Source organism: Oncorhynchus clarkii, chromosome 10 (genome assembly GCF_045791955.1).
Source record: "Oncorhynchus clarkii lewisi isolate Uvic-CL-2024 chromosome 10, UVic_Ocla_1.0, whole genome shotgun sequence".
Lineage (NCBI taxonomy): Eukaryota > Metazoa > Chordata > Actinopteri > Salmoniformes > Salmonidae > Oncorhynchus > Oncorhynchus clarkii.
In genome coordinates, this window is record NC_092156.1 from 24,706,930 (window position 1) to 24,727,839 (window position 20,910).

Below are 20,910 nucleotides of genomic sequence, written 5' to 3' on the forward strand. Positions count from 1 at the left end.
ATTGTATTATGGGACCACATTGCAAAGCCTCCCTTTTGCAAAGCTCCCTCACTCTCTCTCTCTCCTGTTCTTCTTGATATGTGACAACACAAGAATATCTGCATGAGGGGAAGGTGTGACATGAATCGTGCCTCAGCTTTGCTAGCGTGCGACCGACCCTCACAATGTAAAGCAATGTCCACACTGCATATATATTACATTTCCCCCCCGCCTCGGAACACATGTAATGAGAAAGGCCCTGCATGTGTAGCTTACCGCCAATTACTTGGCGAGGAAGCTGCTATGTAGACAGCCCTGCATACTAACAGGTTATGGAGCGTGAGGCATAAACGGGATGGGATCCACGCTCCAAAAAGCCTGTCTATAATTTAAAGGACTCAATGTCTTTGGATCATGACTAAGCCATCCCACCTTAAATCGACTTACCGAATAGATTGAATTGCAAAGCTCCAAATGTGCGATACAGACCAAATCCCCTCTGGCCATTGAACAAGTCATTTGTGGACTTAAGAAGACCTCCCAAAGGGTGTTACATGATGTCATACATACAGTAATAAACAAGTTCTGTCTCAGAAACATTGACCTGAAGATCAGTTGCTGACTATTCCCCACAACTGATCCCATAATTAGATTGATGTAGATTAATAATGTATATGTCAGTGCTATTGATTTAGTGATACTGTGAGATGCATAGACCTTCCAGATAAGTTATGATGCACCCTTTACTCATTTGTTGGGGTCACCACACCTATTTTGATACTGGCATCCTGCTTGCCATGAAACATTTGCAAGATGGCGTGACTTAGTTTAATGCGTTTAAGTCTACTACTGACAGTACGAGCATGATGAACATCTTACATCTTTTGACAGCTTATCTAATAGGGTTTCAGCTGGCATGACTAATACATCTATTAAAATGTGTCAGGGAAGAGACTTCTCAACGGTTAAAACGGGTCAATTAACTTTCATGTTTTCCTTGATATCAGTGTGTGCCATTCATTAACCAATCTTCCCATTAAATGCCATATTGAGTTTCAGTACCATTTTGATTTTGTCAATGAAATTAGCTCTTTATCATAGAATAAATGAAAACAGCCTTTGCACTTAGATGTGCTGCATTATTTATATTCAGGCTCATAAGACACAGGAGCAGATGCTTGCTCTAAAATTCCCTTAACACAAGATTAATGCTGCCCTTTGAAAAGGTTGTAGGGCACTCTTCAGATCCTCAGCCAGCTGTTTTTACAGTGCTGCACAGCCATTCTCACGACACAGAGAAGATAACACAATAGGGATGGCCTCACGTATCAATTCTGAATCTATTATTCAAATAAAGCACAAGCTGAAGTGTGTGGAATGCTGTTTAGAAAATAGTCAGAGAGTGTTAGTACCTTAACAAGTAGATGTGTTTCTGCTTATTGGTGTGAAGCTGTGTGAAGCCCAAAGCAAGCTGTAAGCATAGCCGTTGGATTTGTTTTCAGACATGCTTTTAGAAAACCTGCTGCATTGATTTGCTCCATTATTGATGTGTTTGGTTTTCCCGCCACCTCCTGCAAAGCAGCCCAGATAATATCTAAAAACATCCGGTGGATGTTTGCCATCTTTATTTGGCAGTATTTTGTTAAGGAATTGTGTAGAAAAAGACAAATCTAGGAAAATGAAATTCTGTCCAAATTCCGACAGGTGCACAGAAAAAAAAATAATTTAAATCCGAAGAAAGAAGGTTGCACCTTGAGTGGTCAAGTAATCCAAAAACATGAAATAGTCAAAGTGTTCATTGTGGTTCTTCTCTTTTCTTCCTCGTAGAGTCTTGATGGGAACGTAATGGTGCGTAGTCACGCACGGGTGTCCTCTCTAACCCTAAAGTACGTGCAGTTCACCGATGCTGGCCAGTACCTCTGCACTGCCCGCAACTCCATTGGTCAGGACCAGCAGACCATGTACCTGGAAGTGCGCTGTAAGACACCTATCTGTCTCTATTAACCTTTCACATCACACCTCACATCCGTTTTCACTGATACCATTTTTTACCAGTATCTTCAAAAGTTTCCTGAATCCTCACGATACTTTATCGATGAGATTGTCCTGGAGAGGGATAGTCCAAGAAATTCTTGCTAGATCAGAAGTTACCAAAAGACACCTACTCTTGAATTTGACACACTTTACACCAGAAGCCATGGACCCCTGACCTTTGACCCTTTGATTTTTCCTTTCTGCTGTGTCAGTAGATTTTAATGGATTGTTCACAGTATCTAAAACTCTGTAAGGACAGCTTTGTAGGCTTGCCAAAGATTGAATTGAATTTTCTGGCTTACAAACGGAATATGGGCTAGTAAATTTCAATGTTAATGAGTTCCAGACGCATCAGATTACAGTCACAGCCAGCTAACGGTACATAACACAGAGCTGTGCACAGGCAAGTGAGAGCCAAATCATGCGTAATCTCATTTTTGCACATTCAAATGTTTCATGAATATGGAGAAGGAAGAGAGAGAAAAAAATACAGTATGTACCCAATAATGAACGTCTAATTGGATTAAATTCCCTTTCCCCAAACACAGGCAATCTGCCAGATAGCATCACAATAAACAATTGATAGGATTGTGAGGACTAGCGTTTAGCCGGAGTCTGGCTAGTGGGTAATCAGGTTGTTAGTTCAGGGTTGCACAGTAATTAGTGAAAATAAAAGGTGCTTTGTCTTGAGCAGAGCTCTCTCCCTCCAAAATTAAACTCAACCAGATTGCACAATCAGGACAGTATCTACACATAGTAGGATTGAGACAATTGAGACACTCAATTCCCATTATCTGTGGTGTGCGATCTTTGTTTGTGCTACCCATGTGCCGATAGGAAAGTGTTAATGTCTTTTCTGTTTGGCCTTGGCTCTTTCGGTGCACATCAGTCTGTTTGGCATGAATATCTTATTAAAACAATGATTGTTTTAGCTCTCCTCTCGATAAGCAGGGTTTATTTTGAGAAATCCATTTAGCTGGTCCAGTCTAGAGTAATTGAATGGCAGGGTCGTGGGCACAGGCTTGTCACAGACTGGGATGAGATTGCGGAAAAGGAGCAAGGCCTTATAGGGGGAGCGGGATGGAGAATCTGCCGATTTAGTGATGTCCATCAATCCCAACAGCTGGGGACAGCAATAGCATAAAGTACCCACGGTTGGAACTTGAACCAAGGCCTAGCAGTGTCATGGGAGACCTTAGTATCAGGGACGTATTAGAGAGAAGTACAATATTTTACACAGTTTATGTGGGGCCAGTGAATCCCAGGGTTACTTTCTTACAATATAAAACATGCTTGACTAAAACACTTGAGGGGTGTGTGCTAGATCAATAAATTGTGATAGCTCTATAGCAACTGCAGTGAATCGGTTAAATAGAGTGCATAGAGTGGCATTAAGTGAAAGTGTTTTACTGACCACTGGTTGATCTATGCTTGCCATTTAAAGGCAAAGCAAGAATCATATACACCAACAAATAAAAAGTATTTTTTACACGGTAGCTTTACTATTCACATTGGTGCACAAATTGCATAATAAAACAAATGTATGTATCATGTACCGAATGAAGATTCAGCCTCTGTCTTATCTAGCGTTATTTTTACACTGAGTTGCTGGCTCAACACTTTTTCCTTGAATGCAACTAACCACAGCAGCTTCTGTGATTGTATTTCATGGTGTAGCACAAAGTTATTATGCTCACGATATGATGCATACAGCCTTATGTCCTCATAGAAAAAACAAAAAACAGAATGGGCAACTTTTTTAATGTAAAATGTTTTTAGTATAGTGCTTACTGTGGGAGACGTATCCAGAACAATAAAAAAAACACCCTGAGTACTAGTAATATATTATTCTAGTATTTATTCAGGATAGTGTTTCAGCTATTTATAGATTTTATGTCTGTGGTAGACAGGTTGCTATGTCTGCTGCAGTATGTTTATAAACAGAAGTCTGTGTGTTGACCTTCTGGTGACCCCCCCCCGTGCCATTGCAGATGCTCCTAAGATCCAGGGCACAGTGACGGTCTACACCTGGGAAAGGAACGCTGCCAACATCAGCTGTGAGGTTCTGGCCCATCCGGGGGCCTCGGTGGTGTGGTTCAGAGATGGCCAGCAGCTGCCTAGCGCAAACACCACCAACGTCAAGATCTACAACACACCAGCCATTAGCTACCTCGAGGTATGGTACAATAGGGCTAAGATGGTTTAAGTGCCTTTCTAACGGATGTAACCTCAGTAGTTACATTCCTCCTGGGATTGACAACTACTTTTTGGGTTATACAATTTACAATGTTAAAACGCAAGCTCAAACTGGGTTTCTCAAGCAGAACATAGAACATATTTTCTGCATCCCAAATGGTGCCCTATTCCCTATAGTGCACTAATTTTGACCCTATGGGCCCTGGTCTAAGTAGTGCACTATAATGGGATTAGGGTGCCATATGGGACACAACCCTTGAGTCTGTTCCCAGGACCTGGGTAGACACAGTCAGCATGCATGACCTGCTGTGCTGAATCTCGGGCAGTGAGACTTCCCATTCAAAAGTGAGTTTCATGCCCCGAGTCCCCTGAACCCAGAACACTCTCTGTGGCACAAAGAGGCCTGTATGAGCCGCTGGTACATTTACACTAAAATGCCTGGTTAATGGTGCCGCCGGAGGGTCCAACCGCCCCCACCACTTGAGAATTATTGAGCAAGACATGTGCAAGTGGTGAGGAACAAAAGGCACTGCTATCGTCTGGGGTACATCAGATCACTGAAGGAAGAAGATGTTGTTGATGCAGACATCTTATGTCTTCTTCTAGGTCACCCCAGATTCCCAGAATGACTTTGGAAGCTACAACTGCACAGCCACCAACTTAATCGGAACAGAGTCCAAGGAGTTCCTCCTCATCCAAGCAGGTCAGTAAACAGGGCTTACTCTGTAATATACTGTACACAATGATTTCACCAAGATATATTCAGATTCATATGTATTCGTTATTGTTTAATTGATTGTGAATTCATTATGAAACTGTATAGCTGGACCAAGATAGCAATAGAAGTTTGTATTTTCATTTAAATGAAAGGAAAATCCAATGCATATAGTAGAGCCGCCCAGTGTCATTGCCACACCTCAAGCAGTCTCAACCATTTCTGGAACAGTTCAGCGGAGGCCCACCGTGAAGTTTGGTCTTGATTTTACTTTAGAAACCTCAAGTATTTTTCTCTGTTAGTTTCATACATCACATCTGGAGGTTGACTTACTGTTTATAGCTTCAAGATTAGTTACTTTTCAGTTGTTAAGGTGAAGTGCCATTGTGATAAAAACATAATGGGTATAATTTCCAGGGCGTTTTCAGACATATTGGCGTTTAGTGCAAATTGAGGGCTGCTATTTTGGCGGACTATAAAGCAATGCAGATGTCATGGGTAGTTGGCCAAGTGTTTTTTTTGTCGTCTGCAACACAGTGGTGACATGCACTTTAACACCTTTTTTAGTAGAGTGGCAATGTGTGCTTGTGAGTGCACCAATGGGAGAACCATGCTTACATTTTTTAAGCTCGTTTTTTAAGCTAGTTTTTTAGGCACCCTGTGTCAGTAAACCATGTGCTTCTCAGAATATCATCCCAACATGTTCTTGAGTGCCTGAGACTTGCCAAAAGGATTTGGAAGATATCATTTGCATTATTCCATTGCAGTTGGCACAGCATTTCACATGTACTGTAGCTCCCGTCACCTGTAGTAACATGAGACTGCCAGCACCTTGAAACCGTTGTTGACTGATCTCTTCACATGTGGCCCTATGATTGGATGAATCTGGCACATTTCTCTTTATGATTGGTTGAATCCTTGAAATCCTTGATCCTGATTGGCTACACATCCTGTGGGTCTCCAGGGACAGGATTAAACCTGTATGTTTCCGTGGTGTTGTGTAGATGTGCCGTCGGCGCCCGCCATTGAGCGTGTGGAGCCTTTCTCCAGTACAGTCGTTGTAGAGTTTGAGGAGCCCGATGCCAGCGGCGGAGTTGCCATCCTCAAATATCGGGCCGAGTGGCGCATGAAGGGCCAAGACTGGACCAGCAGGGAGTACGACGCAGAGGATGGTGAGTCTCACAGACAGACAGACAGACAGACAGACAGACAGACAGACAGACAGACAGACCAGAACAAAATGACATTGCCAGTAGACCAGAGCCATATACCTACAGAAATGTTTCTGGAGTAGGCTAGTTTATCAAAGCCTGCCAGAAATGTGAACGTCAGCATTCAGTTTGAATAAGGCTTGTGCATTTATTTATTTAGAAACAAGCCTAGAGTCAGAGCATTATCAATAGCTTTCATATTGAGTCTTGGCCAGTGTTCTCTTGGAGGAGACAAATCCACCTCAATGGGTCCTGGATAAATAACGTGTAAATAAAATATAAGGGGAAAGGGGAGACCTATTCAGTTGCGCAACTGAATGCATTCAACCAAAATGTGTCCTCCGCATTTAACCCAATCCCTCTGAATCATAGAGGTGCGGGGGGCTGCCTTAATCCACATCCACTGCACCCGAGGAGCAGTTGGTGTTGGAGGTTAATTGCTTTTCTCAAGGGTAGAACAGCAGATTTTTCCTCCTTTCCGGCTCGGGATTCAAACCAGCGACCTTTTGTTTACTGGCCCAACACTCTTAACCGCTAGGCTATATGCCGCCCATCAAAACGTATGTAGGATATTGGGGTAGATATTAGAATTTGATTATCAGTGCGGCAGCACAACGCGCCAAATCTGTCAGGGGCTAGAAGTCTATGTGGGCTAGAATCCTGCGTGTGTCCATTTTTTGGAGCTACACTCGCCCCACACCGGCCACATCAATTCTGAGCCCCACCTGATACCCGACATAAGATTTTTCTCCGCAACCTGACCTACCAGCAAAGATTTGTTCCGAGAGCCGATCTGTGACCTGCCAAATAGTATTGTTTTTATGACTCCAGAGTAGGAGTAGTAGCGATTATTCCCCTCCCTGCATGAATTGATTTGTCTGCATGACTTTTCAACATTTGGATAAAAGGAAACCATGCCATGAATTAATGATATCTTTTTAGTTTTACAATGAGATGCGGCTCATTGACATCTTAAATTGCTCTGTTAAAATGGGCCTTCTAATTACGTTTATTACCTAATGAAAGCCTATAGCTGACATAACAGACCCGGCGCCAGGATCAAGTGACCAAGGGGACAGTTGAAACTCCACATGTTTGGTGCTTCTTGCATTGGAATTATATTCAAATCTGCTTATATAATTATGCTATACCACAGTAAACATAAAGTTAAAATGCCGAGACTCCAAAATGATTGTTTTTGAAATCTGTAGCCTCTCTGCGGCTCTATATCAGCACGATGGAAAGCGCCCTACAGGTCAAATTTGACCCATGTATTGACCCATTGATCATCAGTTATCTTGGCCCATTGATCATCAGTTATATAATAAAATCATATTTTCTCCGCCCCATGGCAAAATGTGCAAAATTGCAGGAAATTAACATTAAAGCTAAAAAAGAATGTATATTCGCTGGCACAAAGGGGGCTGCTAAAATGTTTTTCTCGCAAGGTGGGGGGGGGGGGGGGGGGGTGAAGGATGTGGGCCACTGAGGACCCATGAGCCACTGCGGCCCCTTATGATGAGTTCTGTTTTTTGTGGCCCCCGCCCCTATCAAAGTTTCCCATCCATGATTTATGTTTTTGGACATAAAACCTGCAGCTAGGGTAGGATTCTAGACTAACCTGGGCTGGCTCCTCTGTTCCAAGATCAGCAGGAACAGTCGGAGGTGGCTGTAGAGCCATTATACTGATGGTGCTTGTGGAAGGGTGGGTAGGCTCTGCACATGGAGCTAGCTGGAGCTCGGCAGCATCATCACTGCTGGGCTTGGCAGCGGCCTTTGTGGTTTGATGCTGCTGCTGTTACTCATCGCTCTCCTCCTTTGTGTGGGTACTTTGGTGAAGCTACATTCTGATATTCATTGTGGCATATTAAATGGTTTGAGCTAGCTAAATAGACTAAGGCTAACAACACGAACACTTTTTACAGCTAGCTAACTAAGACTGAAGCAAAGCAGCTTCAACGGTTTATTTGACCCCACTACCGGTCAAACGTTTTAGAACACCTACTCATTCAATGTTTTTTCTTTATTTTTACTATTTATACATTGTAGAATAATAGTGAAGACATCAAAACTATGACATAACACATATGGAATCATGTTGCAAGGAAAAAAGTGTTAAACAAATCAAAATATATTTTAAATTTGAGATTCAAATAGCCACCCTTTGCCTTGATGACAGCTTTGCACACTTAAAAGCATTTTTTCCCCCGCTTTTAATGGAAACGAGAGGAGTCATACCTAACTGCCCAGTGGCTTTCCATAGCCCTCCAACACACATCGCGGTGCGTGCTGTCCATTACACTGACAAAGCGCAGCGGAGAAACCACCAACCTGTCACTCAATAATTTGTACTTTTTTTCTATTTTTATATAGGGACACTAGACTATAACTGAGGGGGCTAAAGTTTGAACTGAGGGGGCTAAGTCACTTTAGCCCCCTTGTGGAACCGGGCCCACGACATAACAAAACAAGACCTTTACGTTCAATATTGTTTAGATAATCAAATAGTTTAATTGAAGCAGAAATAAACAATTCCCAGAATCGAATATTGGCAGCAAAAATACATTTATTTACCACTCAAACTTTGACCAGCACACTGGTTTAAACTTGATATGGCTGCATAAGGTCTGAATGAACGAAAGCCTGAATTAAAGTAATAATTAACTGATAATAAACTGAATTAGCCTATCGTCAACAAATACCTGCTTGCACTTTTTGCTGGCTGTGTATCCAGCTACCGGGTTGTTGTCCTTGTCCACAATGAGTCCCAAATCCTTCCCAACCAAACTGGGGATTTTACTTGTGCAGCACCTGTTTCCACGATGGTGTAGGTCCATTTCATAACCTTTCTTTTTATTTATCCTACGTTAGACATTTTTCTGTGAGCTAAGCTAGCCAGGGAAAGTACACTTATTTTAACGTGGGAGGATGAAACATACATTTCAGCACTACACAAATAATAGACAGTTCCCTGATCCACTGCATGCATGGCTGGTAGCCTATACAGTTGTTTACATACACATTAGCCAAATACATTTAAACTCAGTTTTTCACAATTCCTGACATTTAATCAGAGTAAAAATTCCCTGTCTTAGGTCAGTTAGGATCACCACTTTATTTTAGGAATGTGAAATAATGAGAGAATGATTTATTTCAGCTTTTATTTCTTTCATCACATTCCCAGTGGTTCAGAAGTTTACAAATACTCAATTAGTATTTGGTAGCATTACCTTTAAATTAATAAACTTTGGCCAAACGTTTAGGGTTGCCTTCCACAATAGGTTGGGTGAGTTTTGGTCCATTCCTCCTGACAGACCTGGTGTAACTGAGTCAGGTTTAGGCCTCCTTGCTCACACACGCTTTTCAGTTCTGCCCACAAATTTTCTATGGGATTGAGGTCAGGGCTTTGTGATGGCCACTCCAATACCTTGACTTCGTTGTCCTTAAGCCATTTTGGAAGTATGCTTGGGGTCATTGTCCATTTGGGAGACCCATTTGCAACCAAGCTTTAACTTCCTGACTGATGTTTTGAGATGTTGTTTCATTATATCCACAGAAATGTTCTTCTCTTGATGCCATCTATTTCGTGAAGTGCACCAGTCCCTCCTGCAGCAAAGCAAAGTCAGTTAAGAACAAATTCTTATTTTCAATGACGGCCTAGGAACAGTGGGTTAACTGCCTGTTCAGGGGCAGAACGACAGATTTGTACCTTGTCAGCTCTGGGATTTGAACATGAAACCTTTCGGTTACTAGTCCAACGCTCTAACCACTAGGCTACCCTGCCACCCCACATGATGCTGCCACCCCCGTGCTTCACGTTTGGGACGGTGTTCTTCGGCTTGCAAGCCTCCCCCTTTTTCCTTCAAACATAACGATGGTAATTATGGCCAAACAGTTCTATTTTTGTTTCATCAGACCAGAGGACATTTCTCCAAAACGTACAATCTTTGTCCCCATGTGCAGTTGCAAACCGTAGTCTGGCTTTTTTATGCCGATTTTGGAGCAATGGCTTCTTCCTTGCTGAGCGGCCTTTCAGGTTATGTCGATATATGACTTGTTTTACTGTGGATATAGATACTTTTGTACCTGTTTCCTCCAGCATCTTCACAAGGTCCTTTGCTGTTGTTCTGTTATTGATTTGCACTTTTCACACCAAAGTACGTTCATCTCTAGGAGACAGAATGCGTCTCCTTCCTGAGCGGTATGACGGCTGTGAGGTCCCATGATCCCATGGTGCGTACTATTGTTTGTTCAGATAAACGTGGTACCTTCAGGCGTTTGGAAATTGCTCCCAAGGATGAACCAGACCTGTGGAGGTCTACAACTTTTTTTCTGAGGTCTTGGCTGATTTCTTTTGATTTTCCCATGATGTCAAGCAAAGAGGCACTGCGTTTGAAGGTAGACTTTGAAATACATCCACAGGTACACCTCCAATTGACTTCAATGATGTCAATTAGCCTATCAGAAGCTTCTAAAGCCATGACATAATTTTCTGGAATTTCCAAGCTGTTTAAAGACACAATAACTTAGTGTATGTAAACTTCTGACCCACTGGAATTGTGATACAGTTAATTATACGTGAAATAATCTGTCTGTAAACAGTTGTTGGAAAAATTACTTGTGTCATGCACAAAGTAGATGTTCTAACAGACTTGCCAAAACTATAGTTGTTAACAATAAATTTGTGGAGTGGTTGAAAAATGAGTTTTAATGACTCCAACCTAAGTGTATGTAAACTCACAGAATGTGATTCGCAACACAACACAACAAGCTCCTGGGTTTGTAAAAATGTGAACATTTTATTTAACGTTTCTGTCCCGCAATATAATTCTTCTGAACCGCGAGCTGACCTGCAGGTTGAAATCATTTTTTCATTCCACCCACTAGCTGATTTTTTTTGCGGGTCAACTGTGGGGAACCGTGGCTATCCAACCTGATGCAGGACTCTAATGTGGGCACATCTGTTGGTCAGCAGATTGTTGACAGGCTGCTCTGTCAGCCCAGAACCCAGGGGCCACTTGTCACAGCCCAGCCTGATGCGCGCGCACACACACACACACACACACACACACACACACACACACACACACACACACACACACACACACACACACACAGAAGCACCCAAACTAAAGGCAACTTGGTTCACACACCAGTGACTGCAATTCTGCACCCAGACACACACATAACAGCCTGCCAATAGACATTTGCACTGTGAAAGGCCTGCCAACAACTACACACAGATACCTAGTTATGGACTAGAAAATATTCACACACACACAGAAACAAAACACAGACAACCTAAACATATGGCATCCTCACACACACTCCCCCCCCACACACAGTGTCAAGCAATAAACCTCCCCACTCACTCACTCAAACAGACAAGGGCCAGCCTCTACGCTCGCTCATACACAAAAAACAGTGCCAACATACCCCCTCTCAGATCACTCTCTTTTCCACCACACTGTCTTGCTCCTCGACAGAGAGGAGATCACAATAACAGCCATCACTCTGTCCTGCCCTCTGCTCCTTTTAGCAGAGGCCTCCCATTGCATCACTCATCCTAGAGCAAGGTTTCCCAACTGGAGGCCCGTGGGTAATTTTATTTGGCCCTTAAAGTTTTCTGAGCAATTTTGGGACATAAGACTGTAAAAACACCAGCAAATCAGCTCCAAGTAATTTTAATGTAGGAAATCTATTCCAAAGTATTCCTATGCATAGTATAGTGATCGTATACAAATGTAAGCAAGGTTTGAAATGAGTATGTTTTAGTCAAACATTATATCGGTTTGGGCTTCTTGCAGTCAATTTGTAGTCTACAAATGATTTGTAATTATGTCTGGCCTGCTGACCATCCACTCAACAACAAAAAATTGGCCCAGGGTTGAATCTAGTTGATGATCCTTGTCCTTGAGCCATCCAAGACATTACAAGTGGGCTTCATCAGCCAGCCGGGTGACTAGGTCTGTATCAATGTCTTTAATGGAGCTTTCTAAAATCCCCCTTTTTTCCGACAGGCCTGGGCATGATCACCATCGTTGGCCTGAAGCCCGAGACCTTCTATGAGGTCAAGATGTCTGCCATCAACGGCAAGGGTGAGGGCGAGAGCAGCACTCCTCTGAACTTCAAGACAGAGCCAGTCCGTAAGTTCTTTCCTCCTTCCTTGTTCCCTCCTGCAGAGAGATAGCACTCACCTGACCCGAATGCTTTTCCTCCCTATCACCACCTTGTGTAGTCTAGCCATCCAGCCGCGACCACTTATCCCTCCCAAGCTCCCAGCGCCACATGCATAATGCATCTTCCTTCTGATCTCCTTGAAGGACCAGCCACTGCGCTCCAGGGATGCATTGCCAACTGCCCCCAGCCTGTGTGTCTGTTTGCATTAGCCTTAGCGGAGTTACCAACCACCGGATGTTCCGGTTTTCAGGGATACATCTATTTTCACCCTAGCTCCCTTTTCCACTGAAAACTGGATGTGGGAATTCCACTGAGGTGTTTCTCTTATGCCTGTTACGTTAAGTTAGGTTTCATAGAAAGGTTAGGGAAGGAGGGGTGGGGACCTACGTTTTTCAGCTAACGGGTGGTGGAAGGGGGTCGCCATCCAAATTTCTGTCCTCCCTTTCGCTGGTCCTGGTGACCATAGTGTCTGTGTGTGTTTGTCACACACACACACACACACACACACACACACACACACACACACACACACACACACAAACACACACACACACATAGGCCTACAGTGTTTTACCCAGTTCTGGTGTATTTTGTCCTTCTGTCCCCATGGGATGTTGTTATTTCTAGAGGGCTAGACAGCCCCCTTCCCTACCCCACATACCACCCCTCCCAACCTTCAGAGTATAATTTGCTAGGTGCAGAAAATATATTGTCTCGTCTCTTTCTCTGTGTGTCGGCATTCTCAGTGTACACAACTCAAACTTTTTCCATTTATTGTGAAGCTAACTTCAGTCCGTGCATTTCTGCAAGCTGTTTTGGGACAATGTCCCTCTTCATGAGGACAATGAAAGACAATATCTACGATGACAACTGTAAATGTTATCAGAGCACAATTCTTTGTCGTTTTGAGATTTTCTCTTGACAGGTATCTGATAGATCAATTCATGCTAATGCCTAACTAATCATTAAATGAAAGGAACAACGCTCGCATCACTCACACTACACAACACAACATCAAAAACAATTTTGACAAATGTAATTTAAGGCTGCTATTTTGGTGGACTAAAAATCTGTGTAGATGTCAAGGTAAATTGGCCAAGTGATATTTTGGTCGTCTGCAACACAGTGGTGACTAGCACTTTAACACATTTGTTAGTAAAGAGGCACTGTGTGCTTGTGAGTGCACCAATCGGAGAGCATGAACACACAAAAAATGAACACACAAAAAATGAACACACATCAAACACATAAACCTACAGTGTTTTACCCTGTTCTGGTAAAACACACATTTACGATGAGTCTGGACACTGAAGAGTTCATTATTAAGCAATTACTTACTAACTTCAAGATTGGCAAAAAATTTGCCCGGATCTTCAAAACTTGTAAAACATAGTGAATTTGGAGTTAAACAATACATTGTGCCTATGTCAGTATAATGGAAGATTCCTATAGATTAACGGTATCTTCAGACAAATCAACACTGAGGGTTTGATATTCTGAATCTCAGATGCAGTCACAAGTAAGAAGAGGTTGTTTCTGCAAGTTCTACCTACGGACGAATCCAAAATCCAGGTTGTGAAAATGTTGTTATACAGTGCCTTGCAAAAGTATTCACCCCCCTTGGCGATTTTCAAATTTTGTTGCATTACAACCTGTAATTTAAATATATTTTTATTTGGATTTCATGTAATGGACATTCACAAAATAGTATAAATTGGTGAAGTCTAATGATTTTTTTTTTACTTGTTTAAAAAAAATCTAAAAAATAAAACATGGAAAAGTGCTGTGTGCATATGTATTCACCCCCTTTGCTATGAAGCCCCTAAATAAGATCTGGTGCAACCAACTACCTTCAGAAGCCACATAATTAGTTAAATAAAGTCCACCTGTGTGCAATCTAAGTGTCACATGATCTCAGTATATATACACCTGTTCTGAAAGGCCCCAGAGTCTGAAACACAACTAAGCAAGGGGCACCACCAAGCAAGCGGCACAATGAATACCAAGGAGCTCTCCGTACAGGTCAGGGAAAAAGTTGTGGAGAAGTACAGATCAGGGTTGGGTTATAAAAAAATATCCAAAACTTTGAACATCCCACAGAGCACCATTAAATCCATTATTAAAAAGTGGAAAGAATATGGCACCACAACAAACCTGCCAAGAGAGGGCCGCCCACCAAAACTCATGGACCAGGCATTAATCAGAGAGGCAACAAAGAGACCAAAGATAACGCTGAAGGAGCTGCAAGCTCCACAGCGGAGATTGGAGTATCTGTCCGTAGGACCACTTTAAGCTGTACACTCCACAGAGCTTGGCTTTACGGATGAATGGCCAGAAAAAAATAGGCAAACATGTTTGGTGTTCGACAAAAGGCATGTGGGAGACTCCCCAAACATATGGAAGAAGGTACTCTGGTCAGATGAGACTAAAATATTGCTTTTTGGTCATCAAGGAAAATGCTATATCTGGCGCAAACCCAACACCTCTCATCACCCCAAGAACACCATCCCTACAGTGAAGCATGGTGGTGGCAGCATCATGCTGTGGGGATGTTTTTCATCGGCAGGAACTGGGAAACTGGTGGATGGCGATAAATACGGGGAAATTCTTGAGGGAAACCTGTTTCAGTCTTCCAGTGATTTGAGACTGGGACTGAGGTTCACCTTCCAGCAGGACAATGACCCTAAGCATACTGCTAAAGCAACACTCAAGTGGTTTAAGGGGAAACATTTAAATGTCTTGGAATGGCCTAGTCAAAGCCCAGACCTCAATCCAATTGAGAATCTGTGGTATGACTTAAAGATTGCTGTGAATCAGCGGAACCCATTCAACTTGAAGGAGCTGGAGCAGTTTTGCCTTGAAGAACGGGCAAAAATCTCAGCGGCTAGATGTGCCAAGCTTATAGAGACATACCCAAAGAGACTTGCAGCTGTAATTGCTGCAAAAGGTGGCTCTACAAAGTATTGACTTTGGGGGGGGGTGAATAGTTATGCATGCTTAAGTTTTCAGTTTTTTTTTCTTATTATTTCTTCTTTGTTTCACAATAAAAAAACATATTTTGCATCTTCAAAGTAGTAGGCATGTTGTGTAAATCAAATGATACAAACCTTCCCCCAAAATACATTTTAATTCCAGGTTGTAAAGCAACAAAATAGGAAAAATGCCAAGGGGGTGAATACTTTCATAAGCCACTGTATGCGTAGAGTCGCACGGGCATAGGGGGAACATTCAATCTGAAAATATAGAGATTCATTTACTACCAGAACAGTTTATGATTGCGCTATTTTTGGGATGTTTTATTAAGGCCGCTTTACACATTTAAGTCACTGGATCTCATTTGTAAGAGCTGCATAATAAAATAGCATAATATGAATCTTCCCAGATTCACACACTGTGTTAGCCATCTAAAAACACTGAAGGAATTAGAGTTGGAATGGAAAAGCGACCCCATCTTTTATTTTCTCCCTCCTAGTTTGTCAGTCATGCTGAACGGTGTTGCTGTACGTGGTAGTTAAGGTTATTTTCTCTAGGTTTATTCACTTCTGATTCAACACATTTAAGGCATGAATTAGTCTGATTATGTTTTGCTTCTTGCCATGCTTCCATCTGTGCTTTTCACCCTCTGTGCTTCTGTAGCAACCAACCTTAGTTCCCCTTAGTTCCCACTTAGACCCTTTTTTCAGTCTAAAGTCTAAAGGGATGCCTTGTCCTTTTACTTAATCTTGATTTGGAGCATTGAGTACCTTAATCAGATAAACAGCGACCTAAAGTCATATCTCTCTATTACTCTATTTCATAATGTTCTGAATGTTTTCTCACCTTGAAAGTACTGTGACATTATTTGAAGTCTGTCCAGAATGCTAAACATGCCTAATTTATAAGGTACATTGATTAGGTATGTTTATTTTACGGCTCATGAGCTCTATAAATCTATGATTTTTTTTTCCTGATAATAGTTACAGTGCCTTCAGAAATTGTTCATACCCTTTCTCCTTTTCCACATTTTGTTGTATTGCAGCCTGAATTTAAAATGGATATAATTTTAACACAATACAATACAATAATGTCAGAGTGGAATTTAAACAAAGTAATTCAAAATGAAAAACTGAAGTGTCTTGAGTTAATAAGTATTAAACCCCTTTTTATTGCACGCCTAAATACGTTCAGGAGTAAAAAAAGTCACATAATGAGCTGCATGGATAGTGTTTAACGTGATTTTTGAATGACTACCTCATCTCTGTACTCCACACATACTGTACAAGTATCTGTCCCTCAGTGTCCCCCAGTGAATCTCATACCCAGATTCAACCATAAAGACCAGGGAGGTTTTCCATTGCCTCGCAAAGAAGGGCACCTATTGGTAGATGGGTTTTAAAAAAGCAGACATTGAATATCCCTTTGAGCATGGTAAAGTTATTAATTACACTTTGGATGGTGTATCAGTCACGACGAAGAGAGCAGCATAGCACCCTGCATCCCTCTGCTGGTTTTTCTCTGAAACTAAGCAGGGTTGATTCTGGTTGGTCCCTGGATGGGACCCCAGATGCTATTGGAGGGCCAGTAGGAGGCACTCTTTCCTCTGGTCTGAAAATAAAAAATATCCCAATGCCCCAGGGCAATGATTGGCCTGTGTAAGGTGGTGCCTTTTGTCCTGACTCTCTGTGGTCATTAAAGATGCCATGGCACTTATTGGTCTTAATTCCCAATCTGTCCTTCATACCATAATGACCACCTAACCATCCCCAGCTTACAATTGGCTCATTCATCCCCCCTCCTCTCCCCTGTAACTATTCCCCAGGTTGTTGCTGTAGATGAGAATGGGTTCTCAGTCAACTTAGCTGGTAAAGTAAGGGTTAAATATACAGAACAAAAATATAAATGCAACAATTTCAAAGATTTTACTGAGTTGCAGTTCATATAACGAAATCAGTCATCTGAAATAAATGAATTAGGCCCTAATCTATGGATTTCACATGACTGGGCAGGGATGCAGCCGTGGATGGGCCTTGGAGGGCATACGCCCACCCACCCACCCACAGCCAATCTGAATTAGTTTTTCCCCACAAAAGGGCTTTATTACAGACATAAATACTCAGCACCCCCCCTGTGTAATGATCATGCTGTTTAATCAGCTTTTTGATATGCCTTACCTGACAGGTAATGGATTATCGTGGCAAAGGATACATGCTAACTAACAGGGAAGTAAACAAACTTGTGCACAAAATGTGAGAGAACCTTTTTTGTGCGTATGGAACATTTTTGTGATTTTTTTATTTCAACTCATGAAGCATGGGACAAACACCTTACATGTTGCATTTATATTTTTGTTCAGTGTAAAAACAAAGGAAGGAAACCGCTCAGGGAGTTCACCATGAGGCCAATAGTGAATTAAAACAGTTCGTTTAATGGCTGTGACAGGAGAAAACTGAGACTGGATCAACAACATTGTAGTACTCCACAATACTAACCTAAATGACAGAGTGAACAGAAGGAAGCCCTTACAGAATTAATAATATTCCAAAACATCCTGTTTTGCAACAAAGTTGGGGCAAAGCAATACATTTTTTGTCCTGAATACAAAGTGTTATGTTTGGGGCAAATCCAATACAACCCATTACTGAGTACCACTCTCCATATGTTTAAGCATAGTGGTGGCTGCATCATCTTATGGGTTTTGTTGTAATTGTTAAGGACTGGGAAGTTTTTCGGGATAAAAAATAAGCAATATGGAGCTAAGCACAGGCAAAATCCTAGAGGAAAACCTGGTTCCCTCTGTTTTCCTCCAGACACTGGGAGATGAATTCAGAAGGACAATAACCTAAAACACAAGGCCAACTGGAGTTGCCAACCAAGAAGATAGTGAATGTTCCTGAGTGACCAGTTTACAGTTTTTACTTAAATCGTATTGAAAATCTATGGCAAGACCTGAAAATGGTTGTCTAGCAATGATCAACAACCAATTTGACAGAACTTGAAGAATTTTTAAAAGAATAATGGGCAAATGTTGCACAATCCAAGTGTGGAAAGCTCTTAGAGACGTAGCCAGAAAGACTCACAGCTGTAATCGCTGCCAAAAGGTGCTTCTACTACAAAGTACTGACTCCCCCCGAGTCAGTACTTTGTAGTAGAAGCACCTTTTTTTTTTTGTGAATACTTGTGTAAATTTGATATTTCTGTATTTAATTTTCAATACATTTTCAAAACTTTCTAAAAACTTGTTTTCAATTTGTCCTTTTAGGGTATTGTGTGTAGATGTTTTGAATCCATTTTGAATTCAGGCTGTAACACAACATAATGTGGAATATGTCAAGGTGCGTGAATACTTTCTGAAGACATTGTATACTTTACCAAAGTGAACTATCCCATTATCACTGTTTATCATGGTTCATATTTAGTTGTGAAGTGACAGGACAGTCATCTTCTACCATTTTTGTACATTTCTGTTTTAATTGTTTCTGTTTCTTCTGATTTTGTTCATCTTTACCCATCTATTTTTGTTCAATTGGACTTCCCAGGCTATACTTTCACAAGTAAGTTTCTCGTCTGCCTGTCTTTGCATCCTTTTCTTTGACTGTTTTCATTTCATCCATTTATTTTAAACATTTATGTAAAAAACTGAATTAACAATTGCTAGTTTTATAGATGAAAAAACATATTTTCAATGGACAATTGAATTTGCTTTGTTTCGTTATCTCATTGAATTAAGAATTCTACTTGGCCATTACCTCAAAGCTTTGATTGGAGCATTTTGGTATTTGCTTTCAATAAATTAAAACGTTCACACAATAACTCTTGTCTCAAACATTTCCAGACGGCATACCATTTCATTACTCTAACGTGGACTCAGGTTTGTTTCAGTCATGTTGTAGTTTCTAAGCAGACTTTGAGCATGTAATACATGAGTGATCATGTACCGTGCAATCACATAGTTCCATAGCTCATTTTTAGCCACTTGCTTCTCCCGTGTGCATCTTGTCCCCTCTCCCTTTGTACAGTGAACTGATTGACCCCTGATTGACTTAAAATAGTCACTCAAGCCTTAGCCAATTGTACAGATACTCAGTAATTCGTATGAACATAATGAGCAATAACAACATGTTGGACAGTGTTATTGCCCATACAGCAGCGTATACAAACAAAGACAAAGAACTGAGCCGCATTATCAGCCAAAGGGAAATATAAATATTCAGTGCCATTAGTTTCTCAATGATGACTCATTGTTTATGTGGCACAATTTAAATGTAGTCTGAGATATCGGCAACAGACAGGATCCAGCCGTGGTTGGGTTTGATGGTTTGTTGCCGTTCATAAAGGGATACTTTGGGATTTTGGCAATCTGCATCCAGTATGAAGGAAGTTAAGTGGTAGTTTTGTGAGCCAATGCTAACTAGCATTAGCACAATGACTGGAAGTCTATTGTATCTACTAGTATGCTAGCAGTTACCATAGACTTCCAGTCATTGCACTAATGATAGTTAGCAATTGCATTAACACTAGTCAGCAACTTCCTTCAAACTGCACACGAGACATAAAAATGGTATCCACAAGCTAATCTGACTCTGCCAAAAATGGGCAAAATTCTGAAGTATCCCTTTAAGGCATCCCTAATTCACCGGGCATCAGCTTTTCCACCGGGTTTATTGCATCTCTGCTCAGCCATGACAGTGTGAGGCAACATTACAGAGAAGCCTATTTTTACCCCTCATAAGACCCTAGTACAAAGGCAGAGAAGCGCAACAAAGACAATATCTCATAATTATGCTGATTCTCTTATGTTGTTATGTTTGGAGGAGATGGATACCATCATCTGTTTTTATTGTGGAGGCTAACCTGCCTGGATGGGAGAGGTGATTGGTGGGATAATGGTTGGAACACTCCAAACACACACTTAACATTCCTCAGGGCCTGCATGACTAGCCAGGAGCACAGGGATGGCATAGACTTTAGTCTTCTCTGTTGTATGAGTACTACTGTATTACAGTACTACTGTATTTCCAGGGTGTAAGGGACAACTTGTAAATCTAGACAAAAGCTGTTGATATGAAATGGCATGTAATGAAATATATACTTTAAAAACATATGATCATATATATTTAATATAATTATGTTATACAAGTTTTAAATTAATCTCCTTTAATTGGTTTGTGTGTGCAGGCGTGTGTGTCATAGTACTAGTTAGGAGGACTCAGGCTTTACAAGATGGGCCATAGTGAATGCTCTCTTGTACATTTCTGTGTCATACCATTGTTATAGAATTCCTACTAGAATAAAAGGTAAGCCAGGTGTCCACAGAACCTGCAAAGGGATATGTCGATTCTCTAAGGGCTAACCCGATGCTCAAGGTTCCTAACTAGATCCCCAGGACATTTCAACCAAAGCTGAGGACCAGGGAGGTGTAGTCATGGGTACCATGTCAGAGACAGAGCCCCCTGTGTTGAGGTTCCCGTTTCCCTCTGGGGACTCCACCTGATGACCCACAGAGGGCAGCGGGTAACACAGCTGTTCCTGTAGCCTTGACAACACATATCCTCGCTCCAGTCAAGGCAACAAAGACCCAGTGACCCATGGCAATAGCCTTGAGGACAACTCTGTAGA

The 20,910-nt window shown here is 41.6% G+C and overlaps 1 protein-coding gene across 10 annotated transcripts in view; it reads left to right on the top strand.

The window, feature by feature from the left end:
- The window catches only part of LOC139418157 (neural cell adhesion molecule 1-like), a 324,778-nt gene that overhangs the window by 263,769 nt on the left and 40,099 nt on the right, over positions 1–20,910 (top strand). For 5 of the 10 annotated variants that reach the window (XM_071167392.1, XM_071167393.1, XM_071167395.1 and 2 more), the window contains 5 exons: positions 1,807–1,957; positions 4,005–4,189; positions 4,816–4,912; positions 5,929–6,096; positions 12,156–12,281. In XM_071167392.1, coding sequence (XP_071023493.1) covers positions 1,807–1,957; positions 4,005–4,189; positions 4,816–4,912; positions 5,929–6,096; positions 12,156–12,281 — 727 coding nt within the window. Of the gene's footprint in view, positions 1–1,806; positions 1,958–4,004; positions 4,190–4,815; positions 4,913–5,928; positions 6,097–12,155; positions 12,282–18,830; positions 18,846–19,126; positions 19,163–20,910 lie in introns of all 10 variants that reach the window. The other 5 variants (XM_071167388.1, XM_071167394.1, XM_071167389.1 and 2 more) reach the window with 2 other exon arrangements.